This window comes from Pteropus vampyrus, unplaced genomic scaffold, assembly GCF_000151845.1.
Source record: "Pteropus vampyrus isolate Shadow unplaced genomic scaffold, Pvam_2.0 Scaffold98, whole genome shotgun sequence".
Classification (NCBI taxonomy): Eukaryota; Metazoa; Chordata; class Mammalia; order Chiroptera; family Pteropodidae; genus Pteropus; species Pteropus vampyrus.
The window spans coordinates 4,632,815-4,656,429 of NW_011888879.1; the positions used below are offsets into that span (position 1 = coordinate 4,632,815).

Below are 23,615 nucleotides of genomic sequence, written 5' to 3' on the forward strand. Positions count from 1 at the left end.
GGTAATATATAAATATATTCCATACAAGGCAAAGATGCACTGAATGACCATACTGTAGCTTTAAGAAAAGTTGACTGTTTCAGGTCACAAAGGCACTATTTAGAGTTCAGCAAGTAGGACCATGTGTCTAACAGGCCATACAGTCGTGTGCCTACCCCAAGTGGGCAATTCATAACATCTTACTGGAAGGATGGAGCCCAGGGTATTAAAAAAACTTAGAAGGTATATACTCCAGTAGTTTCATTTGCAATAAGAGCAAACACTGCTGTTGGTTCTCAGAAGACAAAAACAAGAACCCAGTGGAAATGTCAATCTTTTTCTTCTTAAGATACACGAATCATTTTAACAGATACCCTAGTTCCTCTTTCCTCTCACAATTGAATTGAAAAAGAAAACAAGTCTCCTTGCCTCGACATTTTAGAATACAAAGTTGTAAAGCTTCTATTGTAAAGGCCTCAACGTTGTTTTTTCTGCTCTCATAAGCATAAACTAAATAGCTAATGATAAAAAATTGTAGCAAGTGTTCACAAAGAAATGTCTATAAATTAACTCAGCAATCGACTACAAACAAGGTTAGGCCTAGACCACTGAAGTGCCCTCCCCAAACCAGGATAAGCTGGCAGCACATTAACCTGGAAACCTTTGCCAAACTCTGAACAAGTTTACCTCACTATATCCCCTCACCTTCCTTCCAGGAAACTTTCCAATGTGCCCTTCAGTCACATAAAGGTGCTGTCAAGAGCCCAGTAAACATCACGCTTTCTCGAACAGGTTTGCCTCTTGGGGCAAGGCGGTGGGGTGGATAATTAAGTTTGGCATCTGGTCTAAAAGGCCCCAGAAGGTTAGGAGAGGGACTATCAATTCTCAAGGCTATTTTCTATTTCCAAAAGAGGACGAGACCAGCAAAGAACCGACTCAATGATGTTATGTCTTCTCTGACCTCTCCCATAGTTTTTTCCAAGCTTCTGAATCCTCTCACTCCTTCTCTTAAGGTGCTTCTCTTCTTCACAATCCCCAGGCCTCCTCTTCGCACACCACCACCCGCCAGCGAGGTAAGGGCCGATGGCCAACTACAGACTCTAAGGTCCACTGCGGCCAGCTCCAGTCAAGAGCAGTTGCCTAGATGTAAGCTTGACGAGATCTAATCTCCCTGATCTGATTCCTCTGGCTACTGTGCCTCTAGGGGAAAGCAGAACAGGTGAGGACGACTGGAGGGAACCAGTTGCGGAACAGTCCGAAAGGGCGAAGTAAGTGCGCGGGGCGAGAGAAGGAGGAACAACCACGCGATAAGTAAAAGGAGGCGCACCCAGAGAACCGCCTCGCTCCCAGGGATCACCTTGCGTTGACCTAGTTGAGCTGTGCAGGAAAGAACCAGAGAGGGCGAAGGAGAAGGGCGGGGCGGGGCGGGGCGAGGGGTGGGCGGGGCAGCGAGCCGCATCTTCCTGGTGCTCGCCTCTGATTCGCGGACAGATTCGAGCCGGAAGCGTCCGGGAGGCGTTGGCGGCGGCGACGGCGCACGTGGTGACGTGCGAGGGGGTGAGGCGCGAGCGGGCGGCGACGGCGGCAGTGTCTCCGGGACGCGCGTGGAGGTCGGTCGCTCCGAGCTGCCGGGCGCAGTTTCTCTGCCTGCTGCTTCGGCGCGACTGTGCCAGCGAGCGAGCGAGCGAGTCCCCGCGAATCCCCGTTGGCGCTCCCCCCCTTCTCGCAGCCTCCGTGGACTGACCGCTCGTTCTCCCGCTCGATCGGTTACCCCCTCCGCGGCCTCGAGGCGCTTTCCGTTGGGCCTGTTCCCGCCCGCTTCCTCCTGCTCCCCGTCGAAGCTCCAGAGATGAGTTTTTCCATCTCTTCAGAGATGAACCAGGTAAGACGCGCTGGTCCCACGGGCGGTGGCGGAGGAAGAGGGCGCGGCCGGAATCCGATCTGAAGGATGGCGCCGCCGGCCGCCAAGAGGGTGTGAGGTGCGGGGAGGTGTCCCGGTCCCGCGGGGAGTAACCCTCCAGCCGCCGCCGCCGCTCTCTGAGGGCGAGGCGCCGGCGCCGCGCGGCCGGGCGCTGCCATGGTTGCTAGGTCGCGTCGGCGGTCGCGGGCGGGAGCTGGCAGCCTCGGAGAGCGCCAGGGCCGAGGAAGCGGGGCGGGAGGAACGAGACGTTCTTGCTCGGGAGCCTGGGTCAGGGCGGCGCGGGGTGGGGATGACCTGCCGGAAGGAGGACGCGGGAATCTCCGTTCCTGCTGTCAGGAACCGACGCCTAGTGTGGGTCCGCCAGGTCTGGACTCTGCTCCCAGGACCTGGCGCGTATGGGCGGGGAGACAGCCCCGGGCCGCATTGGTGCCCGGGGCCTGGAGTGGAGTGGCACCGCGTCCCTGATCGCCGTGGGCCGCGGGGTCCTTTGTTCCCGCTCCACGTTGCCCGCTTTTCTTGCCAAGCGCGGGGAGAAGGGGGCGGGAGGAGGGAGGGAGCGGCTGGCCTGACGTGTCAGCGCTGAATGACTGCGGGGCCGGCCAATCCCGGGCGGGGGTGTGCAGGCGCCGGGCGCCTTGCCTCGCAGCCTGCGGAGTGGGCGCCCGCCGCGCCGCGGGCGGAGGTAGGCCTGGGGCTGCAGGGCTCTTCTCACTCAGGGGCGCTCGCCACTTTCTTTTTTACAAAAATCGGCGAGCCCTTTTTTCGGCCTTCTAATCATCTTGCAAGGGGTTTCTGGTTGTAAACTCTTAGGGAGGATCGGGTAGTGTCAGATTGAGAGGCGAACGTAGGGGAACTTGAACCACAAATACCGTAGAAATAGATTTACTTTTCTCCACTACTTTGAGACAGCTGACACTTCAACACTATAGCAAGTAGAAATCAGATGCCTAAAGGGCGCGCGCGTTTTTGTTTGCTAATGTCTCTTGTTAGTGTTGGAGGATTAGAACACCCCGGCTTCAGTCAAGCCTTTGAGGACTCGTGTGTGGATCTATCTAGAAGTAATAAAGAACAACCCTGGAAGCCTTGTAATACTCTTAACAGTCGAACAAGTCCGGTCCATGGACTGGATTATATTTTCTTTTAATGCCCCAAAGCAAATTTCTCCCTACCGCCTTACTTTTTTAGCATTCAGCAAACTAAAAACGACTGTTAGGCTTTTTGGAATTCTAATGATATGGGGGGATGGTGATAGTAGTTTCAGAGGTGACACTGGGAATCCATAAAATCTGTTACTTTTGGTTTTAAAAATATTCTAATGATTTACAAAGTCTGTCCTTAAAAAATGGAGTTGATTGCTGTTTTGTGTGAGTTGGCTGCCCTCAAAAGATTGCCTGGAAGCTTAAACGTTTGTAACTTGCCTTCAAGTTTAAGGATGTTTTGAAAGTTTGATGATAAGGTTTTATCTTGCCCTTCTTAGTGAAAGCCCAAGAAAAATTTGGAGAAAGGTGATACTGTGCCCACCTTTTTTACAACTCATTGATGAGACCTGTTGACTTGTACTTCAGTTAAGCTAATCGAGGCTGCGGTAACTTGTGAACTTCTGGGTGTTACTAAAGAAGTTTAATTACTCATTTATGAGCCTTCTGTCTCCCTTTTCTTGCACTGGCCTTATAAGAAACTAAAGTATATTTACCAGAATATATTGTATTTGACCCCATTTTAAATGATAAAAATGGATTAGTCAAAGGTATATTTTAAATATCAAACAGAATTCTAAATTTTCTACTTTTATGTAACTCTGGGATGTTGGGGCTTTTGGTTTGGCTTTTCAAAGAAAAAAGTTCTCCCTGGTAATTTTATTCTACTAGTTATTAAGCTTGAGTTTCATAGACCAATTTTTGAAGATCTTCACTGAATTTTTGGAATAGTTTAAAATTCTCAATTTGCCTAAGCTTACTTTAGTGAAAGTGAATGTGAACTTTCAAAGACATGTTTTTGCAAGCAGGAGTTGATATGACCCCTTGAACTTGGGGATGGGTGAGAGTAGGTCGGTAATTGAATAAAATAAGTTTGCTACTAAATGTCAAGTGGACTTGGGCTAGTATTTAAATCAAGTAGGGTTGTACTGATAAGTAGACATTAAGTAATGAGGTTCATATTAACATCAAGTACTAGAGGCAGTAGGACTCTATTGCAAAACTAATATTGTACAAATTTGTTTTTAAAAATTAAGATAGAACTTCCAATTTATTAAATATAAATAGATGCCATTTTTATATAGTTGAATCAAGACTAGTTTACAAGTAAATACTGAATAAAACTGGTCAAAGTTTAAAATATTTATAAATCTCTGTATCATGGTTTTTCAAAGGGCACATTTTAATCATGTCAACATAATTTGCATGGAGCCCCCCGCACCCCCATCCCACCACACACACACCCTTGTTTTAAGAGCTTAGGAAATTGAAGTGAGTTACCAACTGCCTGTGGAGTGGCCACCCTATTATATACCAGATATACAAAGATTTTCTGAATTTGAGCCGGGTCTAGGCTAAAAATGTTTGAAGGTTTCTTTAAGATAGTGTGTTCTCTGTAGGTGTAGAGAATTGTGTTAGAAAACATTTTTGTTAGAACCGCTTTCTTGAGAAACACAGAATTAATCTAGATGAAAGTGTAGAGCAGAGGAAATCAATATTACATAACAATATGATATAGTTTCTTTGCAGGCGTAAGCATTAACAACAATCCTACCCTGAGTCAGAATACTCAGGATTCCTTGAAATAAAACCTAAGTTGTACAGGTAGGATGTATGGGATCCTGCTCTCTTACAGATTGTTCGCGTTGAATTTAACACAATTGGTTTGTTAAATTAGAACTTGACCAGCCTTCAATGAGTCCTGGGTTAAGTGATTATTCACTTTAACATAATTGTTAGAGTCAGAATTGTGGATATGAATGGTGTATAAGGAAAATCTGGGTAATTTTAAGATGTCCATTTTAAAAAGTATGCACACCTTTCAAATAATTTCTTACTTAGTTCTGGTTTCCTGAATTAGTAGTGTAATGGCAGTTCAGATAAATCTTTATATTCAAGTTTCTATGCTAGTTGTTTTGGTAGGCGGTAGATGGGATGGATACAAAGATGAATAAGACAGAGGCTCTGCCTCTTCAAGAGACCTCAAATCAAGGAACATAAGCAGGTTTAAAGAAGCACAACCCAGAACAGGCCAGCTGGAAGATTAAACATCCTTTTCAGAGAGGGTTTAGTTTGTGGAGGACGAGGAGAAACTACTTCTTACCTGGGGGGATTTGGCAGGGCTCAATGGAGGTAAGATTTCATTTGGTAGAGGTTGGATTAAGGGTATCCCAACAGGAAAGAACAACTTGAACAAAGGTACAGAGGCTGGGAAGTACAAAGCACATTTTGGGGAACAGCATATCTGTTGACTGTAACACTGTGTACATGTCTGGGAATAGTGCCCAAAGGTTGCTTGCTGGCTGGTGAAAACAGACTGATCACATGTTTCTGTATCAACTGGTATCTAATAGTAAAGAATATTAGAAAACTATTATTAGCTCCTGCTTTTCGGCGAAGGGATTTTTTTTTGGATCACCTAAGTAGTTACAGGTTAAATGAAAAATGTTTATATATAATCACATTTGTGGTAGTTACTTTTTCTATTTGTACGATTTACCTCAAAAATCTCTTTAAGATCAGGACTTTGTGTGATCTGATTTACCTAGATGAATGACCGTCTTTGATCATTCTGAATATCTAAAATGTTTCATTGTTACAGATTATGATGCATGATTATCACAGAAGAAATTCATGTCTATAGCTTTTAAGGACTTGATTACATCATTTTCAAGCCTGATAGTTTTGGAATCACCATTAGAGCTTAAGACATCTCTGCCTTCAGTTCAGCCACCTGTCTTCATACCTCAACGAAGTGCTAAGTTTTCACACTCCTTGGTCCTTGGATTATTTAAGACGACCCAGAAATAAGTTTCTCACCAGTATAGTAGGTAAGTGAATATTCATTGCCCCGAGCAGCATTAAGACACATTGTTCTTCTAAAGACTGAGCCAGGTACATTAACACCCTTTCATAATTTTTTAAAAGGCAGAGAAGTCAGTAATCATTTGTAGGAAAAACAAAACAAAACATGTCACTATTTTTTCCTTTCTCTTTTGAATTTAAATAAATGTTACTTCAAACTAAAATCTCCTCTTGCTGCTTTTTAATGATGCATTTTTGTTTAGCCATTAGTCTATATAAAAAACCATTTGTTCACAAGAATAGGGGAAATGGAATTTTTTAAAAAGAATGTAAGGTTTTTTCATGTATTTTTATATTTGGAACATATGAAACCTGAAAAGGGAACAGAATTTAAGTTCATCTTATGTATCAGTTTTTCTCATTTGTGGGTAAAGGAATGTATCCCAAATCAAGGGAAAACCTACATGTGATGACCACTTCAGAACCTTCCAGGCTTTTAGGTTGCTTGTGGAATGGGTTTGGGTGTTGTTTCAGTTATGTTTCTACATGATAAAATTTTTGCTGTAGATAGGATGGCATCTGAAAATAAAGATACTATATTACCTTTTAGAATATAAAAACCACATTCACAAGTAGAATAACTCGGCTTCTTTTTGCCCTTTAGCTAAATTTATAAGGAAAAATGATTCCCAATGGATATTTAATGTTCGAAGATGAAAATTTCATTGAGTCTTCTGTTGCCAAATTAAACGCCCTGAGGAAAAGTGGCCAGTTCTGTGATGTTCGACTGCAGGTATTTACAACTTCAGAATTGCAAACTTACAGAATTGATTTTTTTATTACTAAAAGCTGTAGGGTCTTGGATTTTCTTATTTTTTGTTCATAGGAGGCATATAATGAAATAACTTTAAAAAAAATTTAAGGTAAAGGATCCGATAATTAGCTAGAGAAATACATAGTCCACAGTATTTCTAATTTTAATTCCTCATAATTTCAGGTCTGTGGCCATGAGATGTTAGCACACAGAGCAGTCCTGGCTTGCTGCAGTCCCTATTTATTTGAAATCTTCAATAGTGATAGTGATCCTCATAGAGTTTCCCATGTTAAATTTGATGATCTCAATCCAGAAGCTGTTGAAGTCTTGTTGAATTATGCCTACACTGCACAGTAAGTTCTTTGGAGTAACTCATAATTAGGGAATGTCATCAAGAAATTTCAAGTTTCTCTGAACTTATTTAGATTAAGTATCTGTTTTAAGGCTTTGGTATCTTAAATGATAAATAACTTTTTTATAATAGGTTGAAAGCCGATAAGGAATTAGTGAAAGATGTTTATTCTGCAGCCAAAAAGCTGAAGATGGACAGAGTAAAGCAGGTAGAGTACCAAAAGTAATATACAAGTAGTACTGTTACATTGATTAGGATGCATAATTTCTCATAAGACATTTATTAGTCTCAAGAACTTGAAATCATTTTCTCCCTAGAGAACTGCATATGCTTTTAAAACTATGTGGCTATAGTAATGTAGGAAGGTCACACCTCCTCTCAGATAATAGGAGCTAAAATCTTGCTCTTCCAATATTCTTCTCTGGCAGGTTGTCAGTATCTGATAGCATGAATTAAAATTCTTTTGTTTTTCTTTAAAAGTATTCCTTCTAGAATTTAATGCCATTGACAAGTGGTTAATGATTCGTAGGAAAAACATTTAATCCTCTACTGTGGGGGTCAGTAAACTGCAAGCCTCAGGCCAGCTTTCATTTACATATGGTCCATGGCTGCTTTCCACCAGTTGAGCAGTTGTGATAGATACAGTATGGCCCACAAGCCTAAAATATTTACTATCTGGCCCTTTACAAAAAGGTTTCCCGGCCCCTCCTCTAACAGCAATTCTTCTGCTTAAAAATCCTTCGGTGGTTTGTAGCACATACCCCCCCTTGAGTTAGCACCAGGTTCCTCCTAATGTAGTTGCTGTTTTCTCAGAATTATTTCCTGATTGTCTTTTGTTCCAGCCAAACTATTGTTTGCAACAAATTCCCTACTCCCTATCTGCGTTCAGTACTGTCATCTCACGTGTAGAGCCCAGTTCGGATAGATATTACCTTCATGAAGCCTTATCTAATTATTCTCATTGGAAATAGTACTTAACATTTCTCATGCATTATCATAGCATTTTAGTTTATTGCTTTTTTCCTTAAACAACTTACATACTTGTATGGCATTCTTTGATGTGTATCGTTTGTACACATTTTTCTGCCCACTGTTAAATTCGTATTAAGGCAGTGATTTTTGATTCATCTTTGTATGTCCACATAATGCTTACACAATGAGTATTAAATGTCTTTTAAATAAAACATTTTAAATGTTGGTACTCGTATTTGTTTTCCAAGGTTTGTGGCGATTATCTACTATCTCGAATGGACGTAACCAGCTGCATTTCTTACCGAAACTTTGCAAGCTGTATGGGAGACTCCCGTTTGTTGAATAAGGTTGATGCTTATATTCAGGAGCATTTGTTACAAATTTCAGAAGAGGAAGAGTTTCTTAAACTTCCACGGCTAAAGGTAAGGAGTAAAATCTCTAAAGAGAGAGATACCACTTAGTTCCAGGCATGGAATCTTTGTGGGTATTTCAAACAAGTGAGTGATGGTTACAAAAAAGACAGTACATTGAAATGATATTATTTTTAGCAGTGTAATGGCTTTCCGCCTGCCACTTTGTTTACACTCTTTGTTTTTGGGCTACTGGTTTCTTCACAAATTAGAGTAAATGTATGGAATACAACCGAGCATCTTTGACAGCTTTATTTTGAAATTGAGGATTAAGCTGAAGATGAGAGGTGAGAGGTTCAGCACTGATCCATGTGTTGTTTTTCCCAACCCTAGTTGGAGGTAATGCTGGAAGATAACGTTTGCTTGCCCAGCAATGGCAAATTGTACACAAAGGTAATCAACTGGGTGCAGCGTAGCATCTGGGAGAATGGAGACAGTCTGGAGGAGCTGATGGAAGAGGTTAGTTTGAAAGTAAATGGGATTCAACAGTTCTTAAGAATTATTTTGCTATAACATGAAGGATTCCCTTTCACTTTTATTTTATAACCATGACCCTAAAGAATTTAAATTTTGCTATAGGTACCCCTAAGCTGAGAAACAGGGGGGGTGTCCAGGTGAGCTGAATGAACTGTTCAGTTTGGTCTTCTGCTTTTCTTTTTTTTTTTTTTATTTCTTTGCTTATTATGTGCTATTAACTTTCTTTAAGTAGCATGTAATTTGCTTTAGAAATGGGAGGTGGTACTGAAATTTTCTGTAGATTCTTAATTTTTCTTCACAGGTTTTTGCTTTAAAATTGACAAGTAGGTAAAAGCTTCTAATGGTTGTTCCTCCCCATTGATTTATCTCCCCATAGGTTTATTAACAAAACTAGGATACCCAAGACTGAAGAAACAAGAAGAAACCTCAAGTGTATTGACACGTAAAGAAGCAGCAGTCCTGCCCCAGTTCTCCTAAGAAAAATCCGCTGTGGGCAGAGAACGATGATGATTTAATGGTGTTTACTCCTTTACAGGATTCTTATCTTTTTTTTTTAAGCTTTGTGTTTTTCAATGGTGTTGTTCATACATAGAGTCACCCCACTTTGGGCTACTTTTAAAAAGCACACACAAAAAAATTAATGGACAAATGGTGGGAATTAAATATATGCAGATGGAGCAGTGGAGCAGCCTTGAGTATCACTCCACATAAGCCTTTCAGATTCACTAAAGGCTTACCAGATCTGTTAGGCCTTTAAAAATATTGTTATCGTTATATTCTAAAAAGGCTAACAGGTGATCTTTAAGTTCTATGTGGTTTCCCACTTGAAAATCAGATGCATTCGCCATGTATTTGCATCTGTTAAGGGAAGTCTCTCTATAGCTTATTTGAATTTTTGAATTTGTTTTTCATCTGTTTTTGACATTGCCTACAGGACAGAAATATGTTTATGCAAATTAGACCATTTATCTTCAAAGGTGTAAACTGTATTCAGTATTTTATTGTAAATATGTATTCTTTAAGACCCTATATATTGTACTAGTGCCTTTTTTCTTAGTGCTATATAATAGAAGCTATGAAAACCAATGAAGATTTCTTTCACGCCAATCAAGCCAAGGACTCCTCAGCCAGTATTAGAAGATTCTGTATTTTATTTTTGCTTTTAAAATTTTTTCAACCATGACATGTATTTTCTTTACTTTGGGATTCTGCCAGAATAAGATGTCAAGAAGCTCAAGAAGCACACTGGAGGTTACCTTGAGGCGTTTGTGTGATCTGCATACTAGTGGAGTAGCCATGGAGACAGTAGCCACATGGGTGTTCTGTTGCTGTTTTGCAGGTTCAAACCTTGTACTACTCAGCTGATCACAAGCTGCTTGATGGGAACCTACTAGATGGACAGGCTGAGGTGTTTGGCAGTGATGATGACCACATTCAGTTTGTGCAGGTACACATTGCACATCTGAGGTAACCTCAGGTTAAAATTTGATTAGAGCATTTTATAGTATATTGAAATTTTCCTTTAATAAAGGAAAGTGGAAGAATTTCATTGATATGACGAGACAAACATTTTTGGGAGAAAAGCATACCTTAGGGTTATTACCATTTTTGCTACATAAAAAGAAATGAACAAATCAGGAAACCCCACTTAGATTTTTTCTCAGTAGGATTTATAAGTAGTAAGAAAAAGCAAATAAGATGAAGCGATATAGAAATTATTTGGTTAGAAAAATAGTTGTTTGCAACAAGAATGTCAGACCCAATTTTTTAAAATCTCAGGATAAACCTTTTTGTTTATGGACAAATGACATAGAGAAGAGTGCACAGATCATAAGTGTCACATGGTGAACCCCTAGTTTAAACACTACCTGGGTTGAGAAGAGGGTTCTAGCATCCTGGAAACCTTCCTCTTGCCCCTCCCCAATCACTGCCCTACACTACCGCCAAAGGAAGCCATTATCCTAACTTCTAAAACAACAGATTCATTTGCCCGTGTTTGAAATTTATATAAATGACCATACAGTATGCATTCTGTTTTGGCCTTTAGCTTAACAGTGTATTTGTGAAGAATAAAACATAAAGTAGGCTGAGTTAACCTAGTTGAAGGGCTGTTTTCCTTTAATAATTAGAAGATAAATGATAGACTCAGTATTCTATATGGTGATGTTACTAGGTGTTCTATGTTACTAGTGGCTGAATATTTTCAGAAAAAGTTATTGGGTCTAAGTTGAGAACTTTGTTCATGTTTGTGTGTTTTGAACATTTATTTAGGGTGTTTTCCCTCTTAACTCCACACATCTTAACATTTTTAAAAAAGTATTCTTTCAACAAAGCAAAGGTTGAGCACCTGATTGTCAGGCAGTAATGTAGATGTGGGGACACAAAAGTGTGTAAGAGACAGTTTCTACTTTCAGGACCTTTTTTTACCTATTAGTAGGGAAAACAGTACAGACTTATAAGAGATATCTACCAAAGGCATAACAGGGAGAGCATAGTGGAATCAAGAGGAGAGAAACCAGGAAAATCTCACAAAAAGCAGCATTTGAGCAATCTTCGGATTCAGAAGAGTTTGCAGAGCAGATAGAGGGAAGTGTGTCAGGTAGCAAAGGAGGTCTGTGAAAGGATGATACTCTTGAAATTGCGGGTCACAGGACTTGGAAAGTGGGTAAATGCCACCTGAGTGGAGCTAAACACTTTATCCTACAAGCAGTGGAGAACTTCAAAAAATTTTAGACAAGGGAGTAGACATGAACAGATGTATTTTCCAACAATAGGGGTACTGATTAAATTATGATATTTCTGTATCGCAACATTCTTTATGTTAATCATAGTTTATATAAATGATTTATTTGTCGGGTGGCAGTCTCTGGGTCATGGGATTCCAGCAGGTTTGTGTTTTTTTACTTTAATGCAAAATGATTGCATTAAACCCTTCGTTTTTATATCCAGGTACAGAAAGTGGATTAGAGCTTGTGAGACCAATTTGTAGGCTGTTAGAAGCAGTAGTTCAAGTGAAGAAATGAAGGCTTTGATCTAAGGGCACAAGGAAGGAGGATGGACTTCAGATAGTCATAGTTAGAAAAGTTGAGTCAGTAGTCCTTAATTGTTTAGGAAAATTAAGAAATAGGAAGAATTTGAGAGTAAGCGGGATTCCTTAGAAGGTGGTGCCATGAATGGAGATGAAGTTAAAAGGATGAGGGGACACATTAGACTTCAGGAATGGGAAAAGAGGTTGAGAAGAAGCCATTAGAAAGGTAGGACAATTAGAATCAAATTGTGTTGTAAAAGCTAGCTAACATGGGAAGAGAGAGTTTGAGGACCAAATTGTCAGCTACGTTAATTCATTCTCTGAGAAGTCATGTAAAAGAAGGTTAGGGGTATCTCTCCCACAATGCCACTCTGGTTTTAGGAAGCCACCTAGTAGTAGCCTTGAGTAGATATAGTTTCCAAAGAGTATTAAGGTTAAGAAACTCAGCTTGAGATGTCACTGGAGACTAACCCCTGGGGAGCCAGAGGCAAAGAAAGTGTGAGCCACTGAGGTAGGCTGGGTGGTAAAAGTTTGTGTGGGAAAGTTTGGAGATAAGAGAGACTAAAAGATTATGTTTGAAAATGTTCCAGAAAGACTATAAAGGCGTTAACCACCGTTTCTATATGAGGCTTGTTAGTCATATAAACACTAGCAGTCTTCATTGTTGATTTTCTCTGTTTAGTCCTTACATTAGGACAGTTTTCTTGCTGTGATAGAAGCTCTTATTGTAAGCATCATCAGTCTGTGATACCTTGGATCCCCTTCTTCCCACAGATTGGGTTGGGGTTTTGACACGGTCTGTCGTAGTATAAAAATAGTGGCTTTATACTCAGAATTTCTAATATTGTAATTGTATTGCCTTAGGTAATGCATATGTTCTCTGAGTTTCCATATTTTTATCTACAAAATGGGTAGGTAATATTGCCCTCACTAGATTAAAAATGATGTGAATAAAGTACCTAATAATACCTTAGGTACATAACGTCTAAATGGGATTTAGTAACCATTAACATGGTGTTCTCTGCCCTTTCTCAAAATAGCCTACACAGGCTGTAACCACACTTGCTGAATGTCCCAGATCAAACTTATAATAGTTTTTTTCACAGCTCAAGTAACTACCAAAGTCTTTTTCTATGTTTCTGTTTCTAGTGGAAGCAAAAAGCTGAGCACCTGATTGTCAGGTGTAAGCAAAAAGCTTCCACTAGAAACAGAAATTCTCATTAAAAATACTATCTACCCATGTGGCTCTGGCCCTGGGGACTAAAATAAGGGATGGGCAGGCTTGGCTAGGTACTGAAGGTGGTAGGTGGGACCTCTTCCAGTGTTCCTATGTATTCTACTTTTGTGAATGCTCGGTTTTTTTAGTATTTCATTTCTGATTAGTTTTTATTTTTGTGTTTTAATGTAGTTTTGTCTAGAAAACCACGCCATAATACCTATGAGGTAGTCCTAAAGAAATACTCTTTTAAGTGTTTCTTGTAATTAATTTTTTCCTATAAAATACTTTCAGAGAGACTCGATGGATATATCTGCTCACTTTTACTGGTATTATGTGAAGGATACCAGTCCATAATCTAGTTAGGTTTGACAGTTGACTGTTTTATGGAGACAGTGGGTTAAATGTCTCCCAGTTAATTTTAGAAGATTCTGTACTTAATGTAAAGAGTATATGAGCTTATGTGGATTATGGGTTTGGGGATTTTTTTCCCCTCTGTTGAGGAATTGATACTTGACCCACAACATATTGAATTGTTTAAATTGAGCTTTTCCTGACCAGGCAGTTTGTGTAAGTGTAGTTGTTTTGTTATTAAGTGGAGATAGACGTACGCCAGTAATTTGTCAATTGGCAAGTGTTGGTTTGTATTAAATTTAGGTGTGCTATAAATGTCCACACAGGTGAAGGATACTAGGTGTGTTTTCAGTGTCGTGGAATAGCTCAGGAACAAGGGTACACCAAGGATGGTCTCTGGCTAGGTTTCTGTAGCTGCCTTTTGATTTTGCAGAAAAAGCCACCACGTGAGAATGGCCATAAGCAGATAAGTAGCAGTTCCACTGGATGTGTCTCTTCTCCAAATGCTACTGTACAAAGCCCTAAGCATGAGTGGAAAATCGTTGCTTCAGAAAAGACTTCAAGTAAGTGTATTATACATATCAGATTTTCTTCAGTTTATTTCTTAAGAAGGAACCACTTAAGTTAGCGGAATCACTTAACACTTTTAAATTGACTATTTGAGGGAAAAACTCAGAAGCAACTAAGTTTGGAAAACAATAGCAGATCGTTCCCACCTGGAATCTGGAGTCTAATTCAGGATTACACAGCAACCAAAAGTTATAATAACCGCATTTTAAACAGAACTTTTCTGCTTTCACAGATAACACTTACTTGTGCCTGGCTGTGCTGGATGGTATATTTTGTGTAATTTTCCTTCATGGGCGAAACACCCCACAGAGCTCACCAACAAGCACTCCAAAACTGACTAAAAGTTTAAGCTTTGAGATGCAACCAGATGAGCTAATCGAGAAGCCCATGTCTCCCATGCATTACGCACGGTCTGGCCTGGGGACAGCGGAGATGAACGGCAAACTCATAGCTGCAGGTAAGAACAAGGATGCATGATTTCTTGTCTGAAACTTTCAACTAGCTAAGCCTCTAAGTGGACACTTATTTACACTTGCTTGTGACATGCAGACTTTTGAAGAGAAGGTTCAATATGCCTTCCTTCCTTAGCATTCCACTTTACTACATCTCAGACTCAATGTCTGTTTCGAATTCTTAAAAAATCTATGAAGTGGGTAAATCGTTCCCTTCAATTTTCAAGCCAAGACTAAGCAGTTTACTCATACTGATAATGTCATGTTCAGTATGAATAGCTACTATAAGCACTTAGTTAAAAAACATCAACTAATGGAGCCTTAAGTTTGTGCATAAAAATTTTCTCATTGTGCAGATTACTTAAACCATTTTGGATCAGAAACTCTGGTCCAGTTTAACATTTTGAACATGAGTCTTCATGGTTCTTTGACCAGGTGGCTATAACAGAGAGGAATGTCTTCGAACAGTTGAATGCTATGATCCACATACAGATCTCTGGTCCTTTCTTGCTCCAATGAGAACACCAAGAGCCCGCTTTCAAATGGCTGTACTTATGGTAAGTGCATTATGCTGCAGGAAGAAGCAGCCCATATTTAGCTTTTCCTCCGAGCTTCAGAATGGTGGAAATCTGATCTCTCACTTTTGGCATAGGGCCAGCTCTATGTGGTTGGTGGATCGAATGGCCACTCAGATGACCTGAGTTGTGGAGAGATGTATGATCCAAATGTAGATGACTGGATTCCTGTTCCAGAATTGAGAACTAACCGTTGTAATGCAGGTAATAATGCTTTTCTTCAGAAGTAATCAGTATTTAAATATGATAACCGTCGATGTATAACCTTATTTCATACTCACATAGGAGTGTGTGCTCTGAATGAGAAATTATACATTGTCGGTGGCTCTGATCCATATGGTCAGAAAGGACTGAAAAATTGTGATGTATTTGATCCTGTAACAAAGTCATGGACAAGCTGTGCTCCTCTTAACATTCGTAAGTTGATTTTCTTTTCTCTTAAAGTTGTCTTTGAAAAAGACTTGAATCGACTGTATGTGTAGTACAGATTTAAGAGTTTGGGAGATAGAATAATGATTTTGTTTGGACTTGATTTTATAGGTAGACACCAGTCTGCAGTCTGTGAGCTTGGAGGTTATTTGTACATAATTGGAGGTGCAGAGTCTTGGAATTGCCTGAATACAGTAGAACGTTACAATCCTGTAAATAACACCTGGACTTTAATTGCACCCATGAATGTGGCCAGGCGAGGAGCTGGAGTAGCTGTTCTTGACGGTGAGTGTTGGGATTTGGAGAGCTGAGGAGTTAGATAGTGGCAGGAGTTTGTTCTAAAATTCCAAGAGAATGTCATTGAAAACTACGCTCATATAATTAAGAATCCAGAAGCAGCCGTCTTTTCTGATGCAGTAGAGATTGGTAGTTTATCTTTTAGAAATGTCTTTTCTAATTAGAGACTCAGTACTTAATATAACATAAGTATATTAATTCATCAATCTTTTGATGGGTTCACTGAATTAAGGTCTAAGTTATTTTCTTTTATGAACCATACCCATAGTGCATCACCTTGGAGTTTGAGTTTTAGAGCAAAAATTTAAAGAATTTGATTTGCAAAACAAAATAAGTGCCAGTCATCTATAACTAGTCTTTATTCTGTGTACACCTAATTGGAAGCAAACTTTTCGACTATTTTAACAAGTCTTTCCAAGGCGTTAAACTTTTATATAGTTTTATATAAACTCAATTTCTTTTCACATCTAGTTTATTTATATAATGTTAAATTATATAACTATGATAATGAATTTAGTTTGGAACAAAAGCAGAATCTTCGTAAACTTGTGGCTCAGCAGGTGAGAGCGTCTTCAGCCTGTTGTGAGCTTTGTCAGTTCTTTCATAAATACTGGCCCCCGAATAACATCCTTTGATTATAAGATACCATAGGAACTCAGAAGTCTTGTTTATATCAATTAGCCTGTGGTAAAATCGGTTTCGTTGTATATCATTTTGCTTAAAGTCTCAGAACCTACTGACAACATTAAGTGTGGACTTACATGGATACAGGTTGGTTAAGTGACAATCAGATGAGAAAATGATGAATTTGAGAATCTAAGAAAATTTTTTCTGAGCTAGAGTATTTAATGCTAACATTTCTGTTTGAAAATAACTATTAACTGCTCTGCATGTATATTTGATCACAGTCATAATTTTTTTCAAAAAGATTTCTTCATCAAAAACATGTAGTTGGAAAGCTGTAGAAAATGTTCACTTATCTGAAATCTGCTCTTCCATAACTTCTTTTGAATCCCAGTTCTTACATACTGAACTAATACAATACTTCCAGCACGCAGAACTCTTCCGGTTTGCCATTTACAAGCTGTGTCTTTTGGCAAGTTGTCCAACTTTTTTGTGCCTTGTTTCATCTGTGAAGTGGCAATAATAGCAACTGTCACATAGAACTGTTGTGAGAATTGCACTCTGGTTAGGTGCTGCTTCTTTAAATGCCTGAGTTCCATGTGCAAATGAGTGTTTATCCATTTTATTCCATTTGTATCCCCAGCCTCTAGAGAGTGCTTGCCACACTAATAGGCATTTAATACATTTTGTACAATGAAGAGGCATTTCTAAGAAGCACTGGTTTTAGCAAAAGACAGATTTAGGTTTTTTATTCTTTATCCTTTAGATTTACCTTGTTTCATTTCTCTTTTAGGCAAACTGTTTGTAGGTGGTGGCTTTGATGGTTCCCATGCCATCAGTTGTGTGGAGATGTATGATCCAACTAGGAATGAATGGAAGATGATGGGAAATATGACTTCACCAAGGAGCAATGCTGGGATTGCAACTGTAGGGAGCACCATTTATGCCGTGGGAGGATTTGATGGCAATGAATTTCTGAATACGGTGGAAGTCTATAACCTTGAGTCAAATGAGTGGAGCCCCTATACAAAGATTTTCCAGTTTTAACAAATTTAAGATTCTTTCAAACTAACAGGCTTAGTGATGTAATTGTGTTTAGTAGAGGTACACTTGTGAATAAGGAGGGTGGGTGGGTATAGATGTTGCTAACAGCAACACAAAGCTTTTGCATATTGCATATTATTAAACATGCTGTACATACTTTTTGTGTTGGGAAAGGAATGCAAAGATGAAGGTTTGTTTTGTGTATTTTTAGGACTACTTTGGTTATTTTACTTTTTGGAAGTTGATATTGTAAAAGAATAAACCAAGAACTGATTGGGCACATCATTTCAAGAAGTCCCCTCTCCTCCACATTTGTTTTGCCAGTTTGCACATTACGTGACCCCTCCCCCAAATGTGTATTGTGGGGCAAGATGCAGGGGTAGTAGGGTTTGGAGATACAGGCAGTTGGGGTTTTTAAGGGCCCTTTTTCAGTAACTGGAACACTCTTAACAAGAGACTTATTTAACTAGATGGCAGTGACTATTTTAGTTTTTATTAAAAGAAAGCTGACATGCCTACCAAGATTTAATCTTTTATGATTGCCTTTTATAACTTTTTATATTTTCAGCAGAGTGCTTTACCTGTTGAAATAAGATGTGATAGATTCAAATTACCGAAGCAGAGTGATAGTCTTAACAGTATGCGGAGTGAGGTGTTTCTTTTACACTCCCAGAATGCAAACTTCTAAGCTTTTGCCTCAGCTACAACTTTTTTGGAGAATGCAGTATCACTGTTTACTTGAATGGAGCTGAACAGTAACATAGCTGTAATTTTTTTTTTTGGAACATTGATTTTAAATATTTTGACTTTTTGAGGGTATATTTTATATAGCAAAACACTTAATATATTCACAGTAAAGGACAGTGAAGTATTTCATCTTCTAAATAATTCCTGTTTTTATCATTAACGAAACCATCTCAAATGGCAGCCCTCGATTGTGAAAACAATTTCTTTAAACTCTGTTGGCTTTATGAATGCAGCCTTTATCAGAACTATGTTTTTGTTCAGTTTTTCTATTCATAAGGATAAATATTGGTTGGGGTGACTTGGCAACTAATGTGTAGTGCTACACATATAACTTATGGTGCCAAAATTAGCGCATCCTAATGCCTGCTGCTGATGCAAACGTATTAAAGGTACTTTGCAGGAAACCCTTGCACCATGGGATTAGCATCTAAATGTTGTGTGTGTACTCATTCATTACTAAAAGTTTTGGGGAAACTTTTTGGTTAGTGATTTTTTTCATAAGGTATTGGTGAAAAAAACATTCACGTAGCCTCTTACATCTGAAATAAGGACACCAAGAAAGAATGAGTTCACCTGGTGGCTAGTTCCTGACTCTTATCTATTGCTGGTTCTGAACAAAAACTAGGTTGGCAGATTCGAATGTGCCCGACATAATTGTTTTTTTAAATGGCTCTGTATATGTTCTATTTAACATAGGTAAATTAGTTGGGGGATTCAGCAGTAAAATCCTTGAAATTACTTCTCAGTTCCTAAGTAACACTGTAAATAAGATGCAAGATTACTTTGGGTTAAGGTTTGCCTGTATTACCATGGATGCCAAGCAGGTAGTTTGATGGCTAAAATGTTTTTTTTTTTAAGTATGTTTTGAATATATGAAGCTTCCATAAAGGAAAAAAAAAAAAGTGCTCAGTGATGAGTTGTTACTGTTTATCCACATCTAAAAGGTACATGTTTTCTTGAGGGAAGGAGAAAATGTGGCATAGCCTCAGCATAATTAAAAAATATTTTTTACCAGTATGGGTTTTGGAGTAATTTAGAAATAATACAGATAATAACCACTTTTGCGATCGGTTGTAATAATGCATAAAATATATTAGATTCCTAAAACAGTAGCAAAACTATAAAACCTGTTTGAATTAACATAACAATTGGTTATACCTCGGGCATGAATTTTCTTATGACTTTCAAGGTAAGGTTTTGATTTTTAGCTTCTAGTATAGCGTACATGCATTACCATTCATTGCTCAACATGTTTTAGAATTCTTTACATAATCACATTAGGAAAAACTGGACTTGGGAATGGCCCACAATGCTAGAATCCTTACCTAGTACCCCAGGCGTGCACCCTATAATCTCTCTAGACCTCAGAATTCTTAAAATTGAAGTAGGCAAAGGAGAAAGTCCATGTAGAGTTTTTTGCAACTCCGTCAGAGTTGCCTTTAGAAGAGTAAAAGTCACAGAAAGCTCAGTTTGTATGGTATGCCATTTATTTGTATCCTACTTTATTCCAAAAAAACGATTTGAATACCCTTTCACTGAGACATAAGATATAAGTAAATTAACTGGGTGTAAAAATGAAAGAAAAACAGGGAAATACTAATATATGAATCTTAAATAGTAAGGCCAAGCCACAAACTTTGTCCTGTATAACCAGGAGACCTGTAAATAAGGTAAATCATCCATGAGAAAGGATATCCTGCCATTTGCTACAACATGGATGGAACTTGAACACATGCTAAGCAAGATAAGTCAGATAAAGACAAATACTGCATATCACTTATATACGGAATCTAAAAAAGCTAAACTAGTAAAAGCCAGAATAAAATGGTGGTGAACAGGAGATGGGGGGAAGGTAAGAGTAATGGTGTTTTTAGGGTACAAACTTGTACAAACTAGTAAACCACAGAGATCTAATGCACAGTATGATGAATACAGATGATATAATTATGTGATGTGATAAATATCACTGCAACAATCATTACGGTATATAAATGTATCAAAGTAACACGCTGTACACCTTAAAGTTAGATGTCAAATTTACTCAATTTTTTAAAATCAAGAAAAACCAATGGTTAGAAAGGAATTACTGTGAAGCACCAATTTCCTTCATAATAAAACCAGAAGTTTCTCAAGAGTCTTAGAATGATAAATTGAGCAGTAAGATATCACGGGTTCTTCACTCTGCTAGCACAAAGGCCAGCAAAATAAGCTTCACTGTTATTAGCTCCATCACTTATTTGGGGATGAATAATTGAGAAGCAAAAGCTCAGTTATCAAGTGGAGTATGTATAGGATTGCTATCTTGTGGAAATTTAAGAATGTAAAAGGGCATCTGAATAGATAGCCACACATTTGCTCAGAGCAAAGGGAGTAATATAATTTTAGCCTGGGAAAAACAGGATACCAAACTTGAATGAGAGAATGAAATTTATGAAGCAAAATATCCAGCAAGTTAAGAATAAGGGTTGCTATATTAAAAGCTTAAAGGCATTTACCAAACGGCCAGCTATCCATTAAGGATACCTGCCATTCATGAGATCTACCTTATACATTGAGCAAGTGTTTTGTCTAAACCAAAGTGGCACCAAGTCTTAAAGTACAGGCTTGAAAGAAAACATCTAATAAAGGATCTGAATCCAGAACTCTCAGAACTCAATAAAACAATCCAATTTTAAAATGGGCAATTTGAACAAAAATGGGTTCCAATAAGAACATGAAAAGATGCTATCATATTAGAAAATGTGAGACGCAAAATGATACATATCAAACCTGAATACCCAATTCTGGTTAGGATGCAAAAGCAACAAACTCAAATTGCTAGAGGAATTACAAAATTGTAAGGTCACTTTTGGTAAGGTTTGGCTATTGGAAAGTTAAATACCCTATGACAGTATCCCATTCCTAAGTATTTATCCAAGTGTGACGATAACACGTTCACACGGGAACCTGTATGTGCTGTGTGAATACAGCAGCTTCATTCATAATCGCCAAAAACAAATCAAGTATCCTTCCAACTGGTGAATGAATAAATTCAGTCCATATAATGGAATATTACTTGGGAATAAAAAGAATGAAGTATTGATAAACAACATGGATGGATCTCAGAAGCATTATGCTAAGTGAAAAGCCAGCCTCAAAAGGGCTCCATTTATATAGGATTCTGGAAAAGAGAAAAGCACAGGGACAGCAGACATGTCAACGGCTTCCTCAGGTAGGGATGGAGTTGACTACACGGGCACAAGGGAAGCAATGGGACTCATCTTTTGATTGTGATGGTGACTGGGATTGTATTGATAAAACTCAAACTACACTTAAAATGGAAAAAAGTTCTGTCTTTTTTGCTTAACCCCAAGGGTATCAAACATTTAGAGGAAAAAGCTTAAAAAAGAAATGAGGACATGCTCATATTTTACCTCACTTGAAATTACATCAGGGAACCGTTTATTCACATGGCCACCCAAGGGTTATGAGTTAATGTAGCTAAACACATATCCATTAGTCTACAGCAAAGTTGCAAAGGCTGAGACAAGATTAGAACTCCTAAAGAATAGGATGTTGAAACTTTTGTAGTTGGGAACCCTGAGCCAAGCTAGTAGCTGAGATGTGGGTGTCTACCACCACACTGTCCTGTTCAAAGCTGGTAATTCTGCTCAAGTTCACAGAGCTGAGTTACTTTCAATAGAGTGGGTTTCAGTGGGAACAGAGCCAGAGAGCCATCAACTGGGAGGACTGGCCCATTGGTCCCAACTAAATCAGAGAAGGGTTATGGTGGCAACACTTCTGGTAGTGAAAGATGCATTTTATGATTCAATAGTTAGGTAAATTCGCTCTAAGAAGAGGTAAGTTCATCCCAACACAGAGTAAGGAGCTAACAAGGGTTCCAACAAGGGTGGGTTGAGGGGGTTGTCAAAAGTCAGTATGAGCAATATGACCTAGGCTCTGAAAGTGGACCAAGGCACGGTCTTGATAAACCCGATCAACCCTGGAGGAGTGAAAAAACACCTTCGACATGGTCAAGAGATCAAGAAAAAAGAACTTCCGATTTGTCTTGTGTCCTGTCTTTCACGTGACAGGCAAAGACCAGAAGAGGAAAGTGAAATTAACCCACTTGTGAAGTTTTAACTTGTGCGTCCTAATTGCCCACTGCAGGTCGTAAGACAGACCCCAACTCTTTAGCCAGCTTTTCTTAGGGACAGGACGCGGGAAGAGCTGGGGCTGCTCCAAACCAGAGGAGCCTCCCTGGTCCTCACATGAGGGAAATGGACTATCTTCTGTAAAATAAGTTGGAAAAGGCTAGTGTGTAAAATAGTGCCAGGAACTTTGCTGGAAGATTCCTCATGGAGGCTTCTCCTGAAGTCATCACCAGCTCCTCACTAAGACAAAGTCAAGAGCATTTTGTAGAGAGCCCTTTTCCCTGGTGTGACTCTCCCAAGCAGTCCCTTCTGGCTCATGGCATGCTTTATGATGGCTTCTGCTCAAAATATAATAGCCATACATATTGAAAAATGGAGATTTTAAAACTTGAAGTTCCTCTTCTAAGGATCTGATCATTCTTCCATCAAAACAAATGTACGAAAGCAATCTGCAGATTCAATGCAATCCCTATCAAATATTTTTGGCATTCTTTTCAGAACTAGAACAAAAAAATCCTAAAATTTATATAGAATCACAAAATACCATGAATAGCCAACAATCTTGAGAAAGAACAAAGTTGGGGGTATCACACTCCCTGATTTCAGACTATACTACAAAGCAATAGTAATCAAAACAGCATAGTATTGGCACAAAAACAGACACTTAGATCAATGGAACAGAAAAGAGAGCCCAGAAATAAACCCTTGCTTATACGGTCATATAATCTATGACAAAGGAGGCAAAAATATACACTGAAGAAATAACAGCCTCTTCAACAAGCAATGACGAGAAAACTGGACAGATACATGCAAAAAAATTAAATGAAACTGGACCACTCTATAACACCATAAAATGGATTAATAACTTAAATGTAAGACCTGAAACCCTAAAACTCCTAGAAGAAAACAGGTAGTAAACTATTTGACATTGGCCTTAGTAATATCTTTATGGATATTACTAAGCAAAAATAAACAAATGGGACTTTGTCAAACTAAAAAGCTGTACAGTAAAGGAAACCATCAACAAAACAAAAAGACAAGCTACTGAATGGGAGAATATTTTCACAAATGATATATCTGATATGGAGTTGACATCCAAAATATGTAAGAAACTCATACAACTCAGTAACATACATACACACACACACAAATCTGATCAAAAAATGGCCAGAGGACATGGAGACATTTCTCCAAAGAGGGTATAGAGATGGCCAATAGAC

At 39.0% G+C, this 23,615-nt stretch overlaps 2 protein-coding genes across 6 annotated transcripts in view; one reads left to right on the plus strand and one right to left on the minus strand.

Moving 5' to 3' along the window:
• SWT1 (SWT1, RNA endoribonuclease homolog) overlaps positions 1-23,615 on the minus strand; it is a 138,037-nt gene that overhangs the window by 37,953 nt on the left and 76,469 nt on the right. The window lies entirely within an intron of this gene.
• On the plus strand, positions 1,479-19,279 carry IVNS1ABP (influenza virus NS1A binding protein). The gene is made up of 15 exons (XM_011364541.2): positions 1,479-1,861; positions 5,699-5,927; positions 6,566-6,694; positions 6,899-7,068; positions 7,200-7,275; positions 8,288-8,461; positions 8,783-8,908; positions 10,266-10,373; positions 13,958-14,087; positions 14,327-14,551; positions 14,982-15,103; positions 15,199-15,325; positions 15,407-15,538; positions 15,662-15,835; positions 17,265-19,279. The coding sequence occupies exons 3-15, from the start codon at positions 6,584-6,586 to the stop codon at positions 17,516-17,518; spliced, it is 1,929 nt and encodes a 642-aa protein (XP_011362843.1). The 5' UTR covers positions 1,479-1,861; positions 5,699-5,927; positions 6,566-6,583; the 3' UTR covers positions 17,519-19,279.